The sequence below is a fragment of the Elephas maximus genome, chromosome 5 (assembly GCF_024166365.1).
Source record: "Elephas maximus indicus isolate mEleMax1 chromosome 5, mEleMax1 primary haplotype, whole genome shotgun sequence".
Classification (NCBI taxonomy): domain Eukaryota; kingdom Metazoa; phylum Chordata; class Mammalia; order Proboscidea; family Elephantidae; genus Elephas; species Elephas maximus.
Genome location: NC_064823.1, coordinates 59147017 through 59174896, shown reverse-complemented (window position 1 = coordinate 59174896; position 27880 = coordinate 59147017). Strand labels below are relative to the sequence as shown.

Below are 27880 nucleotides of genomic sequence, written 5' to 3'. Positions count from 1 at the left end.
GCTCCTGAAATGATTCCAATGCACAGAGATGTTTTAGAACCTTATCCAGTACTGAGGGAGGTTTTGACTTCCATCCATGCAAAATCCAAGGGCTTTCTTAGCCTACCAAGGAAACACATGGTGCCTTTTAACATGAGGGAGGAAATTATTATGAAGAAATGAGGAGGCTGCACTGTCTGTTGCTTATAAATATAATTTATTACCTGTTTAAAAATTCTTTCTTACATTTTGTACATGTTGGCCGACAGAATAAATGCAGGCAATTTACAAACCAAGGGGACTGCAGGAAAAATAGGGAGAGGCAGCCAGGGAGAGAAGAGAGGTCCACCCAGAGCTGGGATCCCTCGCTTCCACCACACAGCTATGCAATGAGCAAAATGCCCAGAGCACTCATCCTCCACCAGGAATATTTTAGAAAAGGAATTGCATAGAAGATACAGCAAGAGGGAATTCCACAACAACAAAAGAAGTGTTCCATATCTGAAAAGCCAAGGTTGTTTTGTTTAAAAAAGAAGAAATGACAAAGCACGAAAACCCTAATCCGACATTTCTGCAGTTGAACTGTTCCAAAGGAACAGCAGGTGAATGACACAGCCTCTTCAACATGACTGTGGGATTTTTTTTTTTTTGTGACAAACATTGGTTGTCTCCTTTAGAAAGAGCAAAGAGGAAGGTCACCAACATTAAACTCAATGAGCACATACAACACACACAGAGGAGTGATATTCCCTGCAACTGGGCTAAATGTGTTCTGTCTGGAGGGTGAGGGGCTCACTACCAATTACTAGTCCCAGGAAAAAGTGAAGGAAAGAATGCAAACCACACACTCAACTTGTTCTGATTGCTGTCCTTTTTCTTTTCCAAGGCTTGCATGAGTATGCCTTTGAGTGTATACCCCTACATTTACAACCGTCATTAGCAACTTTAAGAACGTGAAGGTTCAAAGGCATTTTCCAGTGGCAGTAGTTTTCTTCCTCTTTTATGTGACTCTAAAACAGGTTTCTCTTAATATCTAGATCATAGTTCAGTTCGTGATTCTGTGATGTTGCCTTATCATAGTGCTTAGAGACTAAGTGACTAAGAATTCACCAGTGATAGGCTCCTGATGAGCACAATTGCATTCAATTCACGTTCTGAACCAGAGCACCGAGGTTTTTATGCAACCCCAGGTGAGTACCATCAAGTTCAACAGCATGTTTGATAGGGCCAAGTCCAGTAGACCTTTAGAATTTAAGGATGACACAGGTGATGTCATCTTATTTGTAAGGGACCCTGAAGTGTTGTGACCGTCAGCCATGTATAATTTTGCTGAGGCACAGATCTGAAATGGTATGTTAAGAGGCTGGTGAACAGTAGCACATAATTTGGCTGGTGAGCAGCTGACTCTATCTCAGCACATCTTCTTTGTTTTCTACTCAACAGCTTGTAGTCACACCTCTAACGTATACTGCAGGGATCCCTGAAGATCTCTGGATAGATCCCTTAAATGTACAAGGATCTAAGTATACAGAGGGCTGGGAAACAACCTCTTAAACTGCTTGGTTTTAATCGCTGGTACATTTGTGGAGAACTTACAGGTTTGTCCTGGTGATGCCTTCCTCCACCATGCTAAAAGAGGTCTAGGGGTAACTTACATTTGGTGGAATGAGCCCGTTAATATCCTACCACAGATCAGTACAGGGAGGTGAGAGGCCCACTGGAAAACCCGAGAAGCAGCAACTCTTCTGAAGACAGTTTTAAAGTGGGAATTCTGGAAACAGACAACCACAAGACCGGTAAGACTAACTGATCAGGAAGTTGATTGTTTAGTCTGTAGAGAAAACTCACCCAATGACATACAGGGCCATCTTCCTACTTTTCAAAAATAGCAGGTTTTCAGGCCAGAATTCTTGAAATATTTATGACTTCATTTTACTTAGTTGGCCTGTATGGACACAGGCTTAAATTAACATTGGTCACAATATATTTATTCCCCTTATGCCTTACTCCATTTAAAAAATCATCAGAGATGCAAGGGAAATCTTTCAAAGTGATCATTACAGCCAGAGATTATACAAATAGCTCTCTTAGGATAAGAAACAGCACTTCATTACACAGAAGAAAAGGTTCTCCTAAGCATTTCAGTCTATATTAGCTGAGTAAGGTTAAATAAAAACAATGCAAAATAATACAAAACAAAAATCCAAAGTGTACTAGCTGGTCCTACGAGGCACTGGAAAGGTAGAAAAATGTTTTATTACCTTGAGACAATATAAAGACATTTTTGCTTATTAGATCTATAAAATCTAATGTCCATTGACAATTATTATCTTTACAAATAATTGGCTTTGAACAATCGAGTTCTGTTTCACAAAAGCTCCTCTGTTCCGAAAGAAGATGGATAAAACCCAATTTCATTTCAGCTGTGTTTCCATTCTTTTATCTGCCTTAGACATGCTCTAAGATCTCTCTGAAACTGTGACCTTGTCCAGAACAACTGCTCAGCAAAAGTTAAAACTCATATTCAACTCAAAGACTGAAAACTCAACGCATTAGCCTTTTCTAACTTCTTTATAGCCTCTTGCAGGTAGTAGACCTTGTCGAGGTCAAGGCTTGCGTATTGTGGGGTGATACCGATCAACTTACTGGATCCCTTCCTCAGACAGTGATTACAGACGAGTAAGCGGACCAAGACCACAGCTGCTGGTCCCTGACAGATCACACGTAAGGATACATAGGACAAGAACCTTGTTTGTTCTTTTCCAGAAGTAACAAGTCTTGATTTCATCCTCTAAATGTTTACTTTTATGGTATCTTTCTTCTAGGAGAAAAAAAAGAAAAAATCCACTACTGAATGTGACCTTTTCAGAGTGTCCTGAACACAGTCCTCATGACTTTTTCCTAGAAAATGGCTCTATCTTTTGACAGTTGAGAGAGAGAAATAATAAAATAGTAACATATATGGAAATGGCTAATGGGTATGGAGTTTAATTCTGAACACTTCACCCAAAGAATTGTCCTGCCCTTTAAGAGCTTAAATTGCTTTTATGTGGATGAGGTTTTCCTGTGTTTAATGGGGGTGAGTACCTCCACTGAAAGATGCTGTTTGTGAAAAGCTGTTACCAGTGAGTACTTCGGCATTACACGTGCTCATGGTCATCACCTTGCACCAGATAACAATTCTGAATCCAACTTCTCCTTATAGATCACTTTAAGGAAGTTTGAATGATGAAATCTCTGCCTTTAGACCACCAAATCAGAAAGAAGGAAACATTCTTCTCCATGATTAACAACCACAATGTTCTCTTCCTTAGACACTGGATTCCCATTTGCAGATGTAAAACCTATTTCTTCCTAAATGGATGCCACTTACATTCCCAAAGAAAAATATTAAGAGACTAAAAGTAAGATGTTTAAAATATATCAAGCACAGTGAAAAATTAAACATTAAAAATAACTTTTTGAAGGTTGCTTTATATATATTTTTCTATATCTCTGTTATTTCTCTTAGCAGAAAGCAACTTAAAACATATTGTATATAAATGAATTGAAGAAGTACTGGTCCAGTAATAACATGAAATTTTGAAATAGGTAGTTTAAGTAAAGCAAAATGTGAGAAAAAGAAAATTACATATTTGAAATGAAAATTTCTCCATGTCTGTTTGTAATAACGATCCTATTGAACTCTACAGGTATTCACTTGGTCAGGCAACTTTTGGGGGACTTTTATACTAGACTCAGGGTGGGTTGTGTTCTTTACCACTAGGTGGCACCATGGACAAGTGATAGGTTTTTTCCACCCAAATGAGGCAAGCCAGCTTTTCCACACCAGCTCAGTAGAATCCTAGGAATGAGAGGCAGGACATATGAATATTGAGGAAGTGAATCCCTATGAAATGAACTGTTGCATCTGGACCTTCTAAGTTTGAGACTATCAGCTATTACTTCAAAGGAGAAAGAAATCAGAATTTGTAGTGAAAATTATTTGACATAAAATGTGTGATGTACGTATAGAAGGGCCATTCACGTGACAGGGAATGTAACAAGGTTCTAGGACAAAGGAGCACCTCACTTACAAGGAATTACTCTTCCTTTTTCTGAGGCTGGTTTGAACCAAAGACCAACCAACATATGAAGTGAACTCAAAAAGGCTTTCTTTCAATGGCTTCAATAATGCAGTTCCTGTGTTCAATATTTGTGTGGATGACCTTTTATTTATTTTCCCTTAGTGAAAGTATGAAATAAATTTATGTGTATAACTACATATTTGCTTCCCTCTACTCTTCACAGGCACAGAAGCCTCTTCGAGTATCCAGATCAGATTTCTGGTTCTTGATTCTGACAGATGACAGCCCCTTCGCCCTAGTACTGATCAGCAATCTTGGCAAGTTTATTTCAAGATACCACAAGGGACTATAGCTCTCCCTCCTCCTTTCTTTTTTTTTAATCTATTTTTTCTTTTTACATAGAATATAATTTTACTACTTTTTGGTCAAATATTATTGATACAAATATTATCCACTGAATTTAGCAGTGTAGCCTCTCCCACGATCAGTGTAACAGATATTTTTATGTATGGAAATCTTAATGCAGAAGGTGGCCTGAGAGAGACAAACTAATTATAGAATATATGCCTAACACAGAAGATAAATAAAAGGTATGAAAGAGGAGGCCCCATAACAAAAGTATAAACAATGCCTCGATGACGTGGGTGGAGGAGCCTGGGGATCTCAACAAGTTACTAAAATAGGAAGGAAGAGGAGATGTGTGTGGAAAAAAGGAGAGAAATTTTATAAAATGATTCTTAATTCAGATCCAGTCAACAACCTGGATACTGGTAGCCCAAAATTAAATTCATAAGCATGGAGGCTTGTTGTTCAATCTTGGTTTGGCTACTGGGCTCTTGATTCTTTTATTCCCCACCGGCTGAATGAATTGAGTGTCTGTGTTTAAGCAAAGAGCTTGTAATGGTCCCAAGGAAACCTCATGGCTTACACAAAGTAGTCTGTTTACTACCATTTTGCAGGATAAAATTTTGTAAAAGTGAATTAAATAACCTTTGTAAATGATACTGAGTATTATGAAAGCAAAGATTAAGAGGGGAGAAAAAAAATGCACCAAATGTCTACTGCTGGATAAGCTTGCAAGAGTTGTCTTATATATCAAGAGACCAAAACAATAATAGAACAGAATGTGCAAATGGTCAGGAAAGCTAGTGGTCCCAAGAGACAACAAGAAAATGATAGTTAATAAAGGATGTAGCATAATACAATGACAAAAAGACAAGACTTGAACACCTAACAAGTATGTTACAGGTTAGAATAACTATCTTCCAAGTCAGAACTCTTTGAAAGGCATAATGTAGCCTGGGGAAAAAAAAAATTAGATGACAGTTTAAATTATCCAAGTCAGAGTACACGTGGTTTTCAGACTGATGCATGAAACTGGAGACTCACACTGTCCAGCATTTTAGAACCTTGAGGTGATTTATTCCAGCCCCTTCATTTTCTAGGTGAGGAAACAGAAATCCAGTGAGGTTAAATGACTTGCCCAGCTAGACAATGACAAACCCAAAAGGAGAACTGGTTTCCTGATTTCCAGTTCCAAGACCATTCTTCCAACCATCCTGCCTCTAAGGTATAAAGAGCACCACGGGGAGTACACATAGGGCCACATGACCACAACACTAAGTGAATTTAATACAGAGCATTTCTCACTGTAAGACTCAGAGGAGAGAGATCCTGCCTGAGCAAGCCCAAAGAACAGACTGACAAAGCCAAAAAGCATTCACTACCCTTCCAAAGCAGAATGGTGACAGAAAGCTACCATCAAAGAAGTAATGCCTGTTGAATTAAACTGGTGACCACGCCCTCACTTGTTATCCAAGAAAGTGAGGCAGGCCTAATCAACAAATCCTAACAGCACTGATAATAAAAAAAAGAAAAAAAAATCTTTTTACTAGAATACTTGCAAATGCTAATTGATAATAATAACAATAATAATATAATAATGATACTTTTTTAAAACCACTTCAAATTGCATATTAGAAACACACATGTTGTGAAGAAATGCTTGTTTGTGTGGTTGAGAAGGAATCACTGTCTTCCCTGCAATGCTACGTCTTTATTCCTCAGTGGGCACCAGATGGGTCCCCCAAGGAAAAGGAGTCTTAGTTATGTCTCCTGTACACTTAGATTCTCCACTTCCCTGATACAAACAGTAACACTGGTTCTACAAATTCTAGAAACAGGACACTGATGGGAGGATTATTTGAGACACGTGATGCGCAAGATTTGTAGCAAAAGTCTGTGATTTCTCTGTAAATTACTCACGTGAAATAGACACAACAAACCGTCCACAGCTTCAACTTCAAATGATTTGAACAAAAATAGAACGAGCCATGGACAGTGTCTGCATCCCTGTCCAATTTGATGTAAACAACGTTTATAGAAATTGGGTTTGTTAAGAAAGTTTATCCATATATCTGGATAGCAATAAAAAGCGTTTCCTAGGAAACTGTAAGATCCTGTACCACACAGCATACAGCCCAACTAAGAGGAAAATTAGGTTGACTTCTAAATTCAAGGTACAAATTTACATAATTTTTCTTAACTTCTGTGATGATGTCCGAGTAAGTGGGCATGTATATTGGCAGTTGTATCTGTTTTCCTTCTCTTTCCCGCTGCAATCTTGCCTGTGAAGCTCATGGGTCTAGTCTGGATTTCCTCCTCAGCTGTGATCCCCTGGACGGCAACAGACTCCCTGTGTATTTGCGTCCTTCATTTTCAGTTCCAGCATGGGTCAGTACTGCCCCTCGGCTGCTAAAGACACTACTGTTTCATGTCTTCCCATTTCTTCCAAGACGGCTGCCAGCATGCTCAGGTTTCCATCTGGGAAGTTCTGTGCTTCCCAAAGATCCAGGATCACGCCAGTCGGGCTGGATTTGGTGGCGAAGTAGTTCAAGTACCTGAGTTGGGAATAGGAAATGTGCCAAATGGTATGATTTACCGATCTATTTTCTCTTCTGCTTTTATTCTGTTAAAACTTTCGGCCTCTCCATTTGTCCCTTAAGTACCCTAATCCCACTTGAAAAACTGTGGCTTACAGCGAGCTGTCCTAAATAACTACCCCGTATTTAATTAGATCAGCCCCAGACAGGAGATGTGATGTTTAACATTGTTAACCTCAACTCTGAGTAAGATAATTTAAGAGACAGGATGTCTATGGGTCATATCCTAAACAGGAAATCAAGAGACTTGTTTTCTCTCCAGCCCAGGCTCTGATGGTCTTTGACAGGTCAATCCCATGCCTTTTGCTTGGTAATGATGGCAACATTCTACAAAGTAGAGACTCCTGAGGTCTTTTTACGACTTAATATCAATACTGTGTTTAGCATGGTAATTACTCATCAGGCACTGGATCCTGCTCAACAGGAGATGGGAACGATAATTATTTTTGTTGCTATTGTCATTCTTAGGTGCCCACCAGTTGATTCTGACTCACAGCAACAGAATAGAACTGCCCCATAGGGTTTTCAAGGCTGTGACCTTTCAGAAGAAGATCACCAGGCCTTTCTTCTGAGGTGCCTCTGGGTGGTTTTGAACTGCTAACCTTTCGGTTAGTAGTTGAGCACTTAACCATTGGGGCTACCCGGGGACTCCTAGATAAGCTTCTCAACACTATGGTCTATGGTGCAAAGTACAAAGAAGGAGCTTATACATGTTTGTGAAAAAAGCAAAAATACATATGGATGGAGAAAATGAATATTTTCCTGTGTCTAACAGTTACCAATCCTGGAGTCCTATGTCAGTCCTGATCCTGGAGCTGATCATACCTACCTGTCCAGGTTTAGCTTATGGGCCAGCATCCTCCAGTCATGCCCTCTGGTCTGTGGGGCATCCAGGCTGCTACAGAGCTTCTGCCGGATGGGGAGAGGGATACTGAAAGCGCTGGGGCCTGTGATGGTGGTGATGGTGCTCGCTGGATCCAGCAGAGGCAAATCGATGCCAGTAGGTTCCTGTAGTTCAGTGACAGGAACAACACAGCATTATTTCTGAAGACAAAAGCAATCCCTGTCGAACCAATCAGCATAATGCTTTGCTTTGAGCGATAAGAAGAGAATGAGTGCTATTATTCTCTTTAGGAAAAATGGCTTCTTCGTGGCCTGGAAGTTGCAATTTCTTATATGTAGCCTTGCTGAAAGGAAGAGGTATATTTTGAGCTGACTTTGCATTGCCTCTGGATTTACGGGTCTTTGGTGAGGGCTGGGCTAGATGGAAATCTCTGGTGAGGTTCAATAGCAGTTTCCTAATGGGATTCTTTGGGACGAGAGAGAAGAGAGAATATCAGTGCTCCTAAAGGTTCAGATTTCAGGAGGGAAGAAATGTTCTAAAGGGCAGTTCTCTGAGAATGGACAGATCTGAGATTAGAGGCGTAAAGTTCAGAGCTTCTGGAAACAACTGGCTGACCCTGCAGGAGCTGCCCTGAGCAAATGCCTAAGTAAATCCCCTTCTCTCCCCTGCGCAAGATGGCTCAGTGCTGCTTTGGCTGAATGAAATGGAAGACAGCTCTACCCTAAATAAAATCAAATTAAAACTAATTATTTTTAAAAAGAAAATGGTAAACACTGTATGCTGCCTAAGGGCATGCTGCTAATGGTATCCTCCCATCACTATACATCCTTATTTTTGTAAAAATCTAATTTTAGTAGAGAAAACCATAAATTGGCTCTTAAAATAGTTTCAGCTCATAAAACAGCATAAATGCAAAATCTGAATTTCGTCTTCAGGAGAAAGTCTAATCATTTTCTGATCACTTCTGCTGGTTGGGAAAAGCAAAAGCAAATGTTGCCTAGGAACTATTAAAGCAATAAAAGAAAATCTACGTAATCTACTTTAAATGTCATCTCTCTCCTTCAAGCAGGTAACTCCTTGGTGTGCGTAATTAGTTGCTGGAGGATAAACCAGCCACATACCGTTTCAGCCATCATGAAATTTCTGGCATCTTGACGAGTGCTCAGAGGAGGGGGTCAGTGCCACCATTGCCCAGAGTCCCCCAAGCCCCACCAGACACTGCTGCAGCAACCTCTCAAGGCACAGTGGGTGGTGGGGGTAACCTGGGCCTGAGTCCCTGTGACTGACAGTGTGTTCCACATTTGAGGATCAGCAGCCAACACTCATTTCAAGGGTTGTATAATGCCACTACACAGGGGCCATCCGGGGGTTTGGAAGGCATTTTAGAGCAAAACTTTTTTTTTTTTTTTTTTGCCATAATATGCACAGTGTTTTTGGCTGTGATCACAGTATTTGGCTTCAAAACCCAAAGCTTGGCACACGGAGATTCCAAGGATTCCAGTGGCTCCTTTGTGTTAGCTCCAGCTCATACCAGGATTGAAAAGACTGTGGTATGAAACACAGAAGCATCAAACAGGAGTTGGAATCTCTGAATAAGGAACATGTCCTGCAGATCCCATCCCTCCCCCTGCCAATGAGGTACGTTGCTCTTTCCAAGGGACCTTGAGGAGAGGAGAGAGGGTAGGGTTCCTGACCTCAAGGGGCATTGGGTTTAAAGAATGGAGACAGAAGAGTGATCTGAGACCACATGTCAGTGTTTATCAATGGAGTTATGTTTAGGAGAATCTGAATATAGCTGCCCCAATGCTTATATTAGGCACAAAAATGATGTATGTATTGGTTGAGGGTGGAGGTGAAGAGAAATTTCATCTTATTTCCACAACTTAATCCCATCGCCCACAATGAGGTCCTGCTTGCTTCTTGTCTGGACAACAACAACAACAACAGACCCTAGAAGGAAACCTACTACATTCCCCAACAGAGTACTACCCTGATATCCCCTGGTTGGCAGTGAAGGTTAAAGTTTGCACAGGGAGGGCTCTGCTTTTTGTAGCTCTGATTCATGGCCCCTAAGATTCTTCTTCCTTTTGACCACAGTAGCTCCACACTCTAGAGAGTCAGCGAAAAAGAGGAAGACCCTCAGCAAAATGGATTGACACAGTGGCACCAACAATGGGCTCAAGCATAGCAATGATTGTGAGGATGGCGCAGGACTGGGCAGTGTTTTGTTCTGTTGTACGTACGGTCGTTATGAGTTGGAACCAACTCAATGGCACCCAACAACAACAACAGCTCCGTACTGTTTACCTGTGACCTACCCTGTAATGTACACCAGACTAATCTTCCTAAAGCTCAGCACTGATTTCTCTCTCTTCCCCTTATTAACCAGTTGCCATCAAGTCAGTTTGACTCATGGCGACCCCATCATGTGCATCAGAGCAGAACTGTGCTCCATAGAGTTTTCAATGTCTGATTTTTCAGAATTACATTGCCAGGACTTTCTTCTGAGCTACCTTTGGGCAGACTTGAACCTCCAGCCTTTAGGTTAGCAGCTGATCACATTAACCCTTCGTACCACCCAGGGACTGCTTCATTCTTTTATTAAGTCTTAAATGGCATGCTGTTCCCCTTTCTTATCACATGAAGTCCTAACTTTTAATCAGGCAGTGAGGGATATTTGGACAACTTGCCTTACTGGCTGGTGTGAGGCCACCCAGGTGATGCATGTTAAGGAACAGAGTCCAGGCTTCATGCACAGTAGGGGTACCATACACATTTGCTTCTCCACTTGACATTCTCACCCCATCCTTCCTCAGATCACACTGTCCTCTGGACATACTGTCCTTAGACTGCACCACTCACTATTCCCAGTGCCTTTTGTAGGGACAGTTCTTCAACTTTGACAGCTCTCCAAACTTTTTCCTTAATCTCAATTGGGCAAACCCTTCAAAGTCTGGTCCAAAAAGCATGTACACTGAGCTTTCCCCGATCAAACCCTCCCATCACTCCAGCAGACCTCTCACAACACTTTCCACAGCTCTGTGGCATTCCTCACAAGTCCCTGGGTGACACAAACAGTTAAGTGCTCAACTACTAGTGGGAAGGGTGGCAGTTTGAACTCACCCAGAGGTACCTCAGAAGACAGGCCTGGAAATCTGCTTCTGAAAGGTCACAACCTTGAAAACTCTATGGAGCAGTTCTACTCTGCACACATGGCGTTGCTTTGAGTTCAAATCCACTCCATGGCAACTAACAACAACAACAACATGGTATTCTTTTATTCTGTCCTGTGTGTGCTGGTTGTATTCATGTGTTACTTCCTTCTCAAATTTCTTGGTGGCGGGAGAATTTTTGTCACCCTCCAAACCCCTATGCTACTCAGCACAGTGCCCTGCATGTTAATTAATATAGATTAATTAATTTGTTAATCAATTCACATTGATTAAATTTTCTCAACTAATATTGTTGAAGTGAATGAAAAACATTTTTTTTTCTAGTGCAGAAAGAGGATTTAACCAGTCCCTGATAGAAGTCCATCCTATAAAATTGAGCCTCCTTTGAACTAAATGTGGCGGAGGCTATGGTTCTCCTTACTGTATAGTCCTAAAGTGGAAGGCCAGTTAAAGGTAGTCATGAACCTCAGGAAGGTCTGCTTCCAGATCCATTTTGTCCCCCATTTCTTGTCACTATTTCATGTGGACATGTAAGTCCTGAGCTCTTGAGCCTAGGGCACTATTTCTATTTAATTCTGTGGGGAGAAACAAGCTGAAGAGGGCATTACTTCTTGTCTCTCATCAAATGGTTGACAAGAGCCTTGGTGGTAAATGAAAAAAAATATATATATATATACATACACTTACATTTCACTTTAGTAATTTCAGTTGCTATTAATTAGTTCTTCTTAACTTCCAGGGGAATGTAGCACTTACTCTCACACAATGCTTATTACAGTAATTGTTTATGATATTGGTACCATCTGTCTTTGATGTTATGATTCCCTTAGTTAAACACATGATTTTTCAACATTAACCAAACAGCTGTTATGGATGATGGTACATATTTTCAGGACTCCACAGCAGAAACAACTTTTCACTCTCATCTTCTGACTCTTCCTAAAGTCACTTAGAAAAACTAGATTTTTCCAATGGTCATTTGTAATAGGCTTTAGAAAAAGGAAATGTAAAAAGGTAAACAGATGGAACAGTTGTAGCAGAATGATTTTACTTTGTCCCTTTAAGTAATACTCTTTGTGTACCCAAAAGTGTCACGTGTCTTATTGTTAATAGAGGTTATAAGACCCAGCAGATGAAAGAAATTAAAATAATTGTTATTACCTGGAAGTATATTAGTAAAATAGATGATTAACACTGCACCCCAAACAGGCACTTTTTGCAGCGTTCAGGGTCATGATCTAAAGCAATGGTGTGATCAACCAGCTCATGGGTCTAAGCCATCTTTTGTTCTCTGGGAGCTGACTGATTTTTCTTTATTTACATTCATTTATTATTCATGTGTTTGTTTGATTTTTGTGGGAAACGACTGAGTTTTCTTATTTCTTTTTATAGTAAGGAAAACTGAAGTTGGATGACAGATCCCACACACTGTAGTGAAGTTTATTCAAGAATATAGGTACCCTAACAACATCAATGGCAACAGTAATAATTGCAAACATATTGAGCCTGTGCTACTGGCCAAGTTCTGTTCAGAACCCTTACTAATATTCACTCATTTAATTCTCACAACAGACCCATGAGGGGATACTATTATTACACCAATTTTACACATGAAGAAACTGAGGCATGAGAGGTTAAATAATTCCCTATATTCCCATTGAACTGTCCACTTGGGAATTTCCTATGATGGGTCTTTGTCTATAAAAAAAAAAAAATTTTGCTACAACTAAATAAAATGAAACCAAACCTGTTGCCATAGAGTCAACTCCAACTCCTAGCAACCCTATAGGACAGAGCAGAACTGCCCCATTGAGTTTCCAAGATGTGCCTGGTGGATTTGAACTGCTGACCTTCTGGTTAGCAGCTGTAGCACTTAACCACTTTGCCCCTGGGGTTTCCAAAATGAAACAGGAGGCCTGGGAAAGTGGAACAATTCTCTCTCTACTCGAGAGCCTTTTTCCCCTGGTGGTGATGGGTCGTAGCTTCCTGGTTATTTCCCCGGCCCACTCCCCAGGGGAGCGGGGAACAGAAAAAAATTTAGCATCTTTTATATGTCGACATTCATTCATTTCCATACTTTTCCAGGCATTTTCATTCTTAAAACTTAATCTCTTTGAAATTAAAGGCTTTTTCTAGTTAAGAAAACCCTGGCAAAAACACCAGAGAGGAACAATTGGCTAGCTTTTAAAATTACCATGAGCTATAATGTGCTCGGCTGCTAACCAAAAGGTTGGTGATCTAAGTCCACCCAAAGTACTTCAGAAGAAAGGCCTGGCTATCTACTTTTGATAAATCAGCCCTGAAAATCCTATGGAGCACAGTTCTATTCTGATACACATGGGGCCACCATGACTCAGAATCGACTCAATTGCAATTGGTAAAAAATGTCATGTTTGCTGTGGGGCCAAGCCTAGGCTGGCTTCTGTGGTAGGCAGCCAGTCCTCACCTTGGCTGGAGAGGTCAACGGCTGCCGTCACTTTATAAATGACTACTCAGTGAGTGCCGCTGAGCGGGGAGCGGCTGGGGTGGGGGATGGCACATTCCTGGCAAGTCAGCTCATTCTCAGGAGCTAGGACATCAGAATTGTTAGTCCAGCCTATCTGCCAACTTGTTATGTGACCCTCGGAAGGAGCCCTGTTCAGAAGAAAGAGGCCACAAATGGAGCCTTTTCTCTATTAGTTTATGGTTTGGTGGTCATATTGTACCCCTTCTCGAAGCTTTTGACGAGGATCAGGGTTGTAGGACTCTCTCGAGTCATGAAGGCAGCGCCAAGCCCTCTGACATCAGCACCCAGGTCCATACTCCCTCCTCCCTGCATCCTGCACCCGCATTCAGAAGCTAACGACAATGGTGGGGATCAGCCAGTGACCCAGAAGTAAAGGCAGCAGAGTGCCCCTTAATCCCCAAAGTCATCTAGACTCTGCTCATTTTTCCCCTCCCTCTGCTCCTCTGTTGCGCACGGGCAAATGCCTCCACCATGACTGGAGGTCTGGCCTCTCTGAGCTAACTGTCACCAAGCTGCAAAAGAAATAATCTTTCCTATATGTTGGCACAAGAAAGAAAGTCCTTAAATGGTGATCACACAATGCAAAACTGTCCTTTCTCTGTGAGGAGGTGCTGGGCCTAGTAGGGGCGAGCAGTGAAGGGCTCTCTTTCATTTGTGGCTGCATCTGATGCACCTTTTCATCACACAGCAAATGTTCATGCTGAACAGAAAGCAAGCATCAAAGGGCCAGACCTCCTCACCCCCCTCCAAAATTCCACAGCCTTTGTTGTCATTGGAGCTGGGTGGTTATTGAACTTTGCAGACCTGCTGGGCCTGGAAAGTGAAAACACCCTCCTAAGCCAGCAGGGGTGGTGCTGTGTGCCTTGGAGATAGGGCCTGCGCATCTGAAGGCCGGCGGTTGCCATGGCACCCTGACACCGAGATCATTCCTTATGAATGTCACTGGGGTCTGTGACTAAAGTTGTTTATGAGTCAAAAGTCTCATGAAACTACAGGAGGAGATGATGACCGCACCGCGGCGGGCTGTGGGAAAGAAGGATGGCGTTGTCGAGGCTGACTTGCTCTTCTCCCCCCTCGGTTTGCTTAGGAAGACAGTCTTTAAATATGACACAGGGAGCAGGAGAAGCTGAACACACTGATGTTTCATTTGTCACTGTGCATGAGACTGTGAGGGAGAAGTAGTATTTTAAATGGTAGACTGTCCCACTATAGTTTTTAAAATACGACAACCCTGTACTTTGTGGCTCAGCAAGCAGCAGGAAGATTAGCGTCATGAGGCCCCAGAAGATTCTGCCTGGTGGCCATTCAGCGTATTCTTTTTCCTTTGTTTCTCCAGTGTGCCGGGTTACCACTTTTCAAACTACAGCCTTTCACTCCAAGATAACAGATAAGGGCATGAGTGCCTCCTGTTTCCTCCCAGAGACATTGTGGCCAGCAGTGACTATCGTTATTTCTATAGTACGAACATACAGAAATGCCCAACTGAAGGGTGTGAAGATCATCAAAGGCCGCCAGGGGAAAAATACATAGATTTTACTTCTATTTCTGGAATATTCCTTCCACCTTGGAGAAAGGGACATATCTTCTTACAGTTGGAGAATGACTTATGAGAAAGGAGACCAAGAAATTTCTCCTTTCAGCACAGAGAAAAGAAAGGGAGAGGAGGTGACGTGGGGGGAGGGCGTTGAGGCTTATCTCTCTTCCTGGCCCCCACTTGGCAGTGAATGATTAGGGAAAGCCAGTCGAACTCCCAGAGGAAAGAGGCAGAAAGGGAGGAGAGACAGATGGAGAGTAGGGTATGTGGGCGCATCCAGGGATGCTCTGAGAGAAGGCATTCCGTGTGTACTTTCCTTAAATTAAACCTTATACTTGAATTTCAGATCTGCTTCAAAAAGTTAGAATATCGTCCTTAAACTCATGTCGTAAAAATAAGATTTGTTTTTCAAAATGGATTCCCCATTAGATTGCTTTAGGTATCTAGTTCCGCACATTCATTAAAGGGGCACTGATCACATCAGCCACGGTAGATTAATGTTTTGTTGTAGTTATAGTTATTCAACTTTTTTAAAACCAAACAAACCCTGTGCAATAATAGAAAAACAAACAAAAAAACATTGTTCTATTCACAAATAGGACACACAGAAAACTTTTCAGGGTTTCCCATATGGCATAAATTGAGATGCCTATTTTTCCACACTCTCCCTTCTCCTGAGGGTCCTCTCTCCCATGGTTCCTGAGATGGCCAGGAGCGTCTTACCTCTGACACAGTACAGTTTAACTGGAAGATCTGTCCCTCTCCTTCTACCTGCCGCACACAGAGTTTGCAAACCAGCTCCACCGTGTTCAGGCTAAATCTTTCCAGAGTGAAGGTGCAGTGCAGGTTTCTTTGAGACCCACTCCAGATATGGTAAAAGGGAATTTCCTAAAGAATAGAGAAGTATTAACCACAGATGAGGGACTAATGGTAAAAATAACGAACAGTCTACTGCCAGATATACCTCTCAGTATCCATATTAATTCGTTCAATCCTCATAACAACCCTGTGCTAAAGTACATCCTGCTTCCCTTTCCAGATGAAAAAACTGAGGCTCAGAGGGGTTAAATAACTCACACCCAGTCGCACAGTTAGTAAATGGCAGAGTTGAGATTTGAACCCAGGGAGTCAGCCTTCAGAGTCCAAGCACTTAACTAGCCTGCCATGTGTCTCTCACTTACGAAAAGACCCATTGTAAATGATTAAAAAAAAAAAAAAGAGTTTAGAAAATTCCCAAAATAAAACCTATACACACCAATTATTGATCGTTAAAAGGAATCCCCTCTGTGATATTCTGGAGAAAAGCAAAGCGAACCTAAAGGATAATGCCCTGATGCAGTTTCCTTTTATGCTTATATCCTCCCTCCGCCCAGGATAGGAGAAAGTCAAAACTCACTATAGTTGGAAAACCGTAGGCTAAATTAGCTGCCACAGGAAAGCCCTTGACCAGAAAAGCACCAAGCCTTTAATGGACTTAAAGTTTTAAAAGTCTAGACCTTTAAAAGTCTGGTTGCCTGGGTGGCACAAATGATTTGTGCTCACCTGTTAACCTAAAGGTTGGTGGTTCAAACCCACTCATCATCACCATGGAAGAAAGGCTGGTGATTGCTTCCATAAAGATTACAGCCAAGGAAACCCTGTGGCGCAGTTCTGCGTTAACACATGAAGAGCCAAACATGAGTCAAAATGACTCAGTGGTGACAGGTTTGGTTTGGTATTAAACCACCTCCAACAGAGCCCATTCTAGACTCTTTCTCTCCTAAAAAAAAGGTTGATACGTAAAAAATTAGAAGAACGTGGCAGTTAAGTGTAGAGGGTCTGGAGCCAAATTCATCAGAAATGAGTACACCCTCACTTCACTTACTTGGTGATTCAGAACAAGTTACTTAACCTTTCCATGCCTCAGTTTTCTCATGTGCAAAAGAATAAGCAACAAAGTGCCTATTCATATACCTGCTGGAGTTAAAGGAGATAAAACCAAAGTGCATGAGAGAGTATCTGGCAGAGATAGTAAGAATTTAGCCAAAGTTGTTATTAGTTGCTATTAAGTCAATTCCAAACCATGGCAAGCAACCGCATGCATTACAGAGTAGAACTACTCCATAGGGTTATTGTGGCTGTAATCTTAATGAAAGCAGGTGACCAGGACTTTTCTTCTGTAGCACCACTGAGTGGGTTCAAACTGCCAACTTTTAGGTTAGTAGTTGAGTGCAAACTGTTGGTGCCACCTAGGAACCGCAGCCAAGGTTAACTGTAACTAATATCACATATTATAATTAAAATAGTAGTTTTCATTATGATTATATACAGGACATTGTTTATAAAAAGGGTAGATTTGTGGAATTTTATGGCAGTCGTAAAATAAAGGAAAGAAGAAAGCAAAGGAAGTCATTTAACAAGAAAGTCAAAAGCTTGACATCTTGGATCAAGAGCTGAGTTATATAGAAGAGAGTCAGACATACAACCCCATCAAAGCTCACGACTATTAACAAACTTGTAGGACTGTTTTCCACACTTTACGTGTAAGTCCTTGACATATGAGAGTAAAAATGGAGCTGAAAAGTCTTTCCTTCACTCCTTTTAGTTCATTCACTGACTTCTATCAGGGAATCACAATGAGTTCAGCTGCAGTGGTTGGCTTGGCATTGGCTTTGCATGTGTGTAGCTTTTTGAAATGTGCTTGGATCTCCCAGGACTAGGTATTACGCTAGAAATCCCATCAATACAGTCAGTCTCCTGAGAGCTAAGGCTGACTGGTAGAGGAGGAGGCGAAAACTCCTTGAGAAGTCTATGATTTCCCACAGGTACATAGCATGAGTCTTGGGACCAGTATTTTTATGAATGTTATTAAACATGATTCTGACTGGTTTTTATTGTTACACGCTATTTCAGTTCCCAAACTGTACTTCAAGTTTCCAACATAAAGTTACTCCTAAAACCAAAAAACAGTGGGTTCAAAACAAAAGCCATTGCTGTCGAGTCCATTCTGACTCACAGAGACCCTCTAGGACAGAGTTCAACTGCCCTGTAGGGTTTCCAAGGCGTGGCTGGTAGATTTGAACTGCCGATCTTTCGTTAGCAGCTGAGCTCTTAACCAGTATGCCACCAGGGCTCAAAGTTACTCTTAGCAAGGTTAAAACCTAGTTGGTATCATATGGAATAACGATGTTCTGCTTTTCCTATGAATACATTTGAGGCCATTTTTGTCAGTCCAATGTAAAAATTTACTCTGAAAACTTATTGAAATGATGGAAGTGTTTAATTTACTAAAAAGAAAACAAGATAGCACAGTTATTTGAGGAGAATTAAAGGAAAAAAGGATTCCTTCAAAAATAACTGTTTTTTCAAAAAATCCTAAATAACCCCAAACTACTTTGGAGAAAAAAGTGCTGATTTAGGATTAATTTCAAGTGAAGAGATTTCTAATGTCTATACAATTTTATTCCCCTTTCTTGGAGCTGTCTCCAAGCCTATAGTTCAATGTGGGAGTATTACCTGATATTTAGCCAGCAATTTGCTCTTCCAGAGGGAATGGGCGATGTCGTGAATTGACAAGCGCAGGTTGTGGGTGCTGCCTTTAAAATGAAGAGCCTTCGGTTCTTCCAGGAGCTGTCCTCCCATCTGTCTCTCGAGCTGTAAAACTTCCTACAATGACATGCCCAAGCCCAAAGCACATTATTGAATGGCATCGCTTGCACCAAGTTTAATCATCAAGCGAGTATGTTTCTTCCCTGTGTCTTCTGAACACCATATGTAACGGGTACAACACCATGAATTCCACTTCTGGTAGCCACAAAACCTTACAGCTGAGGTCTCTGCCATTTTTAGGGTCTGCCTGGACCCTACTGACAATCAACTATGCTCCAACAGTCTTCATCACACTGCTGTGGAGCAAATTCAGTACAGTCTGTTCTCCCTGGCTACAAGTGGAATATTTCATTGAATATAGGGAGCTAATCACAACACAAATTTAGAAGAACCCCAACTAAAAGAAAAAAAAATAGAAAGATAAATAAAGTAAGTCGTTAGCAATTTACTTTTAGGGAAAGGGGCAAATAACAAGAAAATAAACCTATGTCTCGTATCTGGTAAAACCAAAGAAAAAACAAAATTCCAGAATGTGTTTTAGACATTTAATTCAATCTCTTGTAGTTTCTACAAGCACAGAAATAAAACAAAACAAAAAAAATATAGTGATTAATTGCATGATTCCCAGTTATTAAAAAAAAATAGAATTTTTTTTCTTATAGGCTCATTATATCTCCTATTAGTTGAGATTATTCTAATACAAATTAGTGGAAATTATTCTAATAAAATATTTTTAAGTACCAAATGTTGAACTAAATAGTTATTAACTTTCAAAAAGAGTACCTCGTTTTTCAAGAGTTGTGGTTGATCAAAAACTTTGCTATGTAACTTTACTTACCCTATAAAGATGTAACACAAAGATAAATTCTATGTACACTTCCATTTTTTAAGCTAGTTAATGGGAGTTAATAAAGCGTTTCCAACTACAGCTGCAATTACCCAAACCGTAGCAAACCCATAAGTTATCAAAGAACAAAATATCTCGTGTCTCCTTTGCTGTCTGAACCATCCCTATGCACTTTGTTCCTCTTGTGTTTTAAAAGTATTAGTGACCCAAATATGTGGGCAAATTATGATGTTTCTTTTTATTACAAGGGGTTCATGAAAATAATGGATTTTAAAAAAATTTAAAAAGCAAAATAATTTAATTCTCTCGTAGGATTTTACTAGAATGCTTGAACTTCAATAACACAGGCTTATATTCACGTCATTCCACACAAATACTGAGCACCTACCAGGTGTAACAAAGCACAGATGGGTCATAGTGGAGAATTGCTAGTATGGGGACCAGGTTGCCTTATACCAAGAAATGCATCCGCTTTGCATTTGCTGAATGAATTCTAATCTATATACATGTAGCCCAGTAGGTGTGCAGCTTACCAAGATCATTGATTAGAGGTAAACAGCTCATTTCAAGATGCTTCTGTAAGTGATTCTTAGCATCCATAATCTTTGTGCCAGGCCACTAAAAATGCAGGAAATATTAGGATAATGTGGAATATGGTCTTGGACAGGGACTCCCCTAATTAGTTTCTAATGGAAAAGATGAGGCAATGGCACATTGACATAGAGATGTATACGGCCCAGCTGCCTGAAAATATTGACTTGCTATTTAACATTGCTTGCTGATGAGTAGCTATTACTTGTGACAACAGCCTCAGCAGCTAACCAGCCACCAACCACAGTCAGTCAACCAAGTGGACACATTGGCTGTGTCATCACACCATTGCTCACTTTGCCTGCAGCTCAGCAGACTCCAAGGGGCCCCAGTAGGCCAAACAGACCCATCCAGCCCAGAGTCCCATATGTTCCTCAAGGAACATCCTCCCACTACCCTGCACACCCCATTCCTCAACAAGAACCCAGCCATGTGGAAAGGAAGAAAAATAAGAAAAGTGAGGGTTAACTGCAGTTTCTTCTGCTTCAGCAGGAAGGCATAATAAGCTTATGTTGATCATGTTTGGTGTCTAGTTAGCATAATAGAGAAAGCTGATGTTCCCAGTGAACCTGGCACCTGACAAATTCTAAAGCTAAAATGATGTTTGTTTATAAGCCATTAGAAGAAAAGAAACATAATTAGAAATCTTTGAGATTACAGTCATGCCAATCAATCAGTTCTAGCTTCTTTCCAGTATGCCCTAATTACCTCATCAAGATGTCTAAAGAGCAATCGATAGTAATTATCTGATTACTATAGATCTTCATTATGTCCAAATTATCTCCCTGGGATGTCTAAAAGGAGATTCATTGTATTCTGGGAGGTAATTGTACCCAACAATGTATAATCCACACTCCATTCCTATAATCAACATAGACTGCCAGAAAATATGGACAGCATTATCAGTTTTCAAGATCATTGAAAAAAATCTAAACTACCTATTGGCCATGACCTTGATGTTAAGAAACCTAATACCATATTTTGACTTCAAAGTCTGAGTTTGTAATAATAAAGATATTATAATCAATCAATAAAACAAATCCTTGGAAACTAAAATAATCTCAAACCACTCATGAGTTGGAGACAATCTGCCACATACAGTGATGCCCGTATATAAGCCTGGTGTAGAAGATAGAAGAAACAAACCCATTTGATAATTAGGCTTTTGTTGCATACTGTTAGGATTTTAAGTGTTATCGTTTGTGATACATTACAGCAGATCTTATTTTAAAATCGAAGGTTTGGTTTTCTGAATTCCTTCTGCATGAAATCATTTTAGGTATTATACATATAATACAGATAACCATGAGTACATAAAATTCAACAGACACACAAATCAATAAGATATGACTTTACAGGTTAAGTGCTTTTCTCTCCTCAGTCTTCCTGGGAGCATTCATTCAACATTGATGAAACACATATGATGTGCTAGGAACCATGTCAGGCTCTGGAGCACACAGACAAGTAAGTCCTTGTGCCTGCCTCAAACCACTCATGGCCCATGAGGGGAGACTGACATGTAAACAGGTCATCCCAACACAGTGTCCTGAGCTCTAAAACAGCTTCTAGACAGGCTGCTTTTGGACGACAAAAGTGAGGATATTTCACACAACTTAAGAGAGAACAAGAACAAAATATATTTAAGGTCAAAAGATTTAGGAAGCATTAAGACAAATATTATGACCTTGGAAAGAAATGCCATAATTGGAATTACGGTCATCTAGGCTTTTGGGTCTCAGAAATATAAATGTCACCTTCCTTCCAAAAGGTTTTTCGCCTTACTTGCAGTGTCATCGACCTCACTGACTCGTCTTTTGGCTCTGAGTGAATCTACCTACTGATTTGAAGAACATGCTCTGCTTGTCTGAAAAGGGGGTCAGTTTCTGACTTCCTCATACAGTTCCACCTGCACCCCTCCCACATTACCCGGAAAAGACTTTTTTTTGAGGTCTGTTATCAACAGATGTGTTTCCAGCCCATCCCTCCATGCCAACAAGCACCACTACACACACACAAACCCAGTCATAACGTCACAGGGGGCAGGTCCTCTGCATCAGAGCCTGGTGTCTCTGGAGACTGAGGCAGTCCTGTGAGCTGGGCTTCCTTCTCTAATACAGTGGGTGCCTCTAAAGCCAAGTTCCTATGCCAACCCTGAGTGAGGACTGTATTGATTCAGGGAGCCTGTGAGGGATTGCTCTAGGGCAGGGACAAGGGATTCCACAGTAGAAACAAGCAGCTTTCAGAATAACCAATTAAACCAAGACATTATCCATGCCAAGCCATTAGCCTGAGCCACTTAAGAGTTGTAATAAATCCAAACTGTTTTAAAGGCCTGTGCATACACAGTGAACACCTCTTCCCTGTGCCCAGGTCTCTCACAGACTCTTAGATAGGATCTGCCCTCACTTAGGCCTGACAGAGAAAGGAGCCATACAACTCTACCCTGGGCTTTCTAAACCCAGAAATGTTCACTCTGTGTTAGCCAGAGGGTTAGACTACATCTGCCTCCTTTGTTTCCCTTGTTCCTCTTCCTTCTCTCAGTCTTCCCAAGCCTCAGAAAATTTCCCTTAAGTACCAGTCTTACACAATTGCTCACTGGGAGCCCACAGACAACAGCACAGCACACACGCAGATGCTGAGATACTTGAAGTACATCGTTAAGAATATAACAAGTCTCTTCCCACAGGGTCCAGGCTGCAGCTCAGTTACAGATCCAGGCAAAGCGCTGAATTTTCGTAAGAAACTGCTAGGTGCTGGGCTGTCCACAGCATGGCTGACCAGCCCAGTGTTCCCAGGCCCTGGTCATCTACATCCTGTGCTCACCCATGTCTTATGCTCACCCACTAGTGTCACTAGGGGGGTTCGGGGGTGCAGATAGCACAGGGTGACACTGTCAGAGGGGATGACACCAAAATGACTGTTAAATTTTTGTGGAGTGTTTCAGCAGAAATTTATTACTTTTTATAAAAATATCCCTGTAGTTAGTTATAACACAAAAACATTGTTCATAAGCCCGGCTTACATGAATCAATATACCTACAAGACTAAAACCCTATGCTAATTTACTTTCTGAACCTTCTAATGTGCTCCGGTCAGAGCTGTCATTACTACCCAATTACAATGATGCTACGAATCACGTGGTTTTATCTGCATGTGCTATATGCTCACGCTGTTGTTTCATAGCTGCCGGTATTTTTATAGTGGCTGATTTTGTCAAATTTCCTGGTATTTTAGCTGCAATATTGTGGTAATTACTATTTGTGAACCTATATCAGTAACTTTGTTGAGAATGAGGTAGTAATTAGAGGAAAAGGATGAATGATATACAGGAATTACGATTTAGAAGTAACATTAGTACAAAAAACATTACTAAGAATTTTGTATGGGCTGGTATGGGAGGAGGACCATGGCGGGGGTGTGATACCATGAGTTACCGCACTGGGTGACATCAACCCTGATGACACCAGTGTGCTCAGCCATGTCTTGTGCTCACCCACGTCCTGCACAAGAAGTAGCCTTCTCTCTCTCCCCACTTCTCTGAATTGCACCACCTTCTTCCTTAGAGGCACCATTTTAGCTTCCAGTTTCTCAGGAGATGATTACCTTATTTGTGGATTATCTATCTAGCTTTTAGCTTCCTTCTTTCTTCCTCTCTTTCTTGCTCCCTCCCCCCTTCCTTCCTTCTTTCTTCTTCTCTCCAAATACTTTCCAGTCATTCTTTTCCTTTCTTATTAGAAAGCTTACCAGGTAGAGAAAGGGGAAAACAAATGATTAAACTTAAATCTCTTATAACCTATTAAAATCTCCATGGAAGAGAAGGTCAGAGGGAGGTTAAATCAGGGCTTGGCTTCATTTTGTTTAGCTTGGTTCTTGGTATTGTCTCTGGATGTTATCTGTCTGTGTACTCTTTACTCTTGACTGAAACAGTACCATGCACTGCCATCTTTGTTGCTAACAAGACAATTGAGATTGGTAACAGGAAAATGAGTAGGTAGAGGCTGCTATTCAGGAGAAACCACTAAGATTACTGCACAGGAACTGAGAACACAACAGGCAGTCAACGAGACAACAGCCAGACCTGTACTCTAGAAGTTTTCCATTTGGTTCAGCTTTTCTGCTCCCTGGAGATGGAACTACCTACTATACTGCACTGTCCATGGCACTGGAGGAAACACTGAAGGCCGAGTTGTACTGCTTCAGACCTGTCTCCACCTTACCTGCCCTTCTGCAACACACACCCACACGGCTCCCAAAGGCGCTAAGAACAAAACCAGCAAACATTCTGTGTGCCACGGGTGTTAAACTTCAAACGATCATCCCTCCGTGATTGCGCTGACTGGAGTTTAAAAAAAAAAAATCTTCCACCAGATTTTATGGAGCCTGCCTTGCTTCTATTCATTCTTTAATCCTGTGTTCCAAACGGCCCCTGTTGCTTGGGGATGAAAAATTTCTCTTTGCTTCTGTGGCTGTCACAGCTGTGGGCCTGTACTCCACAAAAGCAGAGGCCAGGAAAGTGGCCACCCTGCTCCCCTGCTTGCTGCCAGGTTTCCAGCACGGCTGTTCCCTGCTCCCCATGTGCTGTCTCTTCCTGTGGCCTTAGGCTGCAGAGCGCAGCAATGGGAAACATCTTCACGTTGGCTACTGCCCCTTCCCGCACTCACGGTGGGGTGCTTTGCTCTCCCTCTGAGTTTGTCTGCCTTGCCTCATCCTTAATAATAACAAGGCTGGGCCCCCGTGACCATTTGCAAACATGTCCCTGTCAAGTCACTTAGTTTCTAGGGTTCTGCCTGCTGCTCCCACAGCTGCTACTGCCATAGATACTTGGTCTGAGCTGCCACTTCCATGCTGCCGAGTCAGGGTTCTTTGTGACACTTTTAAAGCAAAGTGCCAAATGGTAGCACTCAGGGAAGTGGCCATGTCACCTGTCTACTTCTGGGCATAAACCCGAAACCTGTTGCCTTTGAGTCAATTCTGACTCACACAGACCCTATAGGGAGTTCTGAAGGAAAAATAACCTTCGCATCTCTGTATTAGGAATAGGACTTTTAAGTTGTTCTAGGACTTTTGAAGTCATCTTGTATTTCTTGTCATCCTTTAATATATTCTGTATTTTCTAAACTTTGGTGTCAAAATTTTCTGTTGCTTTCATAAGAAATTATGAGAAATTTAATGACAAAATAAATTTCTCATCTTAGAGCTCTGTGGCTCAGAAGTTTGACGTGGGTCTCACTGAGTTAAAATCAAGGTGTTGGCAGAGATTTTGCTTTTTTGCCTTTTGCAGCTCCTATAGGCTGACCCTGGTGCCCTTCTTCCATCTTCAAAGGCAACAACAGCACCACTCTCTGAGCTTCTTCTGTGCTGTATCTCCCTCTGATCATAACTAGGAAAAGTTCTCCACTCTTAAGGGCCCATGTAATTACACTGATTCCATCCAGATATTCCCAGACAATTTCCTTATCTCAAGGTCCATACCTTTAATCATATATGCAAAGTCCATTTTGTTATATAAGGTAAGATGGTCACAGTTTTGAGAGATTATGGTCTAAACATTTTTTTTTAAGGGGGGTCATTATTCTGTCTACCACAACTGCTATTTTGTTTTCTTTTTTTCTCTCTCTTAAAAAATAAATTCAATATGGCAAGCAATTTCCCAGATGTATGATAGGACCTGACCTCATAAGAAGATGGTAAAGACGAGGCAAATTTACAGGTACCAAAAGGATCCCCGTCTCCAAATGGTTGACAAATTAGCTAGGCACAAAGTCTGAAACTCACCCCACAATTAGCTCACAATTCCATGTAATATTTGTGGCGACATTATCTTCCAAATGCCACTGCAATCTAAATGTCCACCTAGGGATCATTACACATCATCTTATCAAGTGCCTATTTTGTGCCAGGAGATTTGATAACCTTGATCTCACTGAATCTTCAAAGGGTCCCCAATGCAAACTAAATCACTTCCCAAAAAAGTCAGGTTAAATGACCAGGGCTGCAGAATTGATGAATGGCAGAGCCAATATTCACAGCCAGCCTAACTCAAAATTTCCTTCTATATCACATTCCCATCCATATACTTACAGGGAAAAACTCATTAATAACTATTAAAACTCATTCTTATGTTACCTAATACATGTATTAGATATATGTATGAATTTGAAAGAATATATTAATGTACATATGTATGAATGTAGTGTATGTATGAATATATTAATTCCAGAGACCAGGATTCTGAAAGGTTTGGAAGAGGCAGGCCTGAGGTGGTCCAGGTTCAGTAAGGGCACAGCTTACCATGGAATGGGCAACAGAAGGGCACTCCAGAGGAGGACAGCACGTTGCAGGATGAAAATAAAACTACTACCTTCCTGTAACAAGCTGCCTATGACTGCCTATGACTGTGACACAGGAAATTGCATTTCACACAATTCTCAACTAGATTTCATCTAACCCACTTTCTTTTTATCCATCTTTCAGTATTTCTTTCGTTCTTTTCTTATCTTTTCACATACTAAGATCTTTCATAGAGTTACTATGCTATACTAATGCCTAGATGCCAAACTCATTCCCTTCGAGTCAATTCCGATTCATAGCGACCCAGTAGAACTGCCCCACAGGGTTTCGAAGGAGTGCCTGGTGGATTTGGACTGTCAACTTTTTGGATGGCAGCCGAACTCTTAATCACTATGCCACCAGGGCTTCTGTGCTTGGCTTAGGCTATGTAAAAACTGAATTAATCCAAGAAGATTATTCTCCTTGCCAAATGACTAAAGAAACAAAACCAGATTATGTTAATACTCATTATTTGGTTTATATCACAAACACATTTGTCAGAAATTCAATAAACATCATTCACTGGCCATATTGTATGCAAATAACTCTTCTTTTAGATTCAGAATCTCAGAGTTTAGCATAAACCCATTTATTACGAAAGGAGACTCTTAAACTGAACCCTTTGGATAATGGGGCAGAAATGGTTTATTTCCACATAAAAGTATGTTTTGTCTTGGGTGTCTTAAACTTACCCTAAATACAAACCTGTTCCCTATTAATTTCTGGTCTATTTACTCTAAGATTTAAGTCTCTGCAAATAATGGAAGGAAAATGCCAATATTCTTACATTAATCACCGGAAGAAGAGGGAGAGAGGAAAGATCTGATACACCAAACTCAGTCTTTTCAACAGACTTGACCTCTCTATTTGAGCACCGAATTGCTTCCAAACTATTTGCACAATTCTCAGCATCATTATTTCTTCATGGGAACTCAACTTGAGTGGTCCTCCCACTGGTTCTTCATGTACATATACAGATTAAAAAAAAAAAAAACCCGAAAGGCATATAAAAGACTTCACTGTCTCCCATTGGCCTTGACTTTTACTCTAGCAGTCACCACCCACGTTCAAATTCTACATCAGTGCCTCCAAATTGCTAAAGGCAACTTCTAAGTTTCAGGTGACCATTTTTCTCCCAGGCTTAACAAAACTCATGGAAATTGTTACAAAAGCTTCCATACTCAAAGAAGTGGGTGAGGAGATGAGAGAATGCATCAGAATTGCTTAAGATGGACTAACAGAGAGGTCTCTTTTTCTCCATCCACATGGACAAAACAACCATATTATGACGGAAACTAGTTATTAAGATTTTCGATAAGTTCAGCACCAAAAATTAAGTCACATGTTTTTTTTTTTTCCACCTAATAGCTCTCAAGGGCAGTTTTGACCCTTGAGAATAAATGCCCCACTGGGCTTCCGTAGTTGCACCAGTCCAGTATTTCTGTGAGCTTTACTGAAATTCAGAAAGAATCCCCAGCA

At 41.0% G+C, this 27880-nt stretch overlaps 2 protein-coding genes across 3 annotated transcripts in view; one reads left to right on the top strand and one right to left on the bottom strand.

The window, feature by feature from the left end:
- Window positions 1–27880, top strand: part of PDLIM5 (PDZ and LIM domain 5) — a 1027106-nt gene that overhangs the window by 932135 nt on the left and 67091 nt on the right. The window lies entirely within an intron of this gene.
- The window catches only part of UNC5C (unc-5 netrin receptor C), a 454535-nt gene continuing 426802 nt past the window's right edge, over window positions 148–27880 (bottom strand). For both annotated transcript variants that reach the window (XM_049885676.1, XM_049885675.1), the window contains 4 exons: window positions 18541–18690; window positions 15769–15933; window positions 7818–7996; window positions 148–6946 (listed from right to left, as the gene is read on the bottom strand). In XM_049885676.1, coding sequence (XP_049741633.1) covers window positions 6781–6946; window positions 7818–7996; window positions 15769–15933; window positions 18541–18690 — 660 coding nt within the window. In that variant the 3' untranslated portion in view covers window positions 148–6780. The remainder of the gene's footprint in view (window positions 6947–7817; window positions 7997–15768; window positions 15934–18540; window positions 18691–27880) is intronic.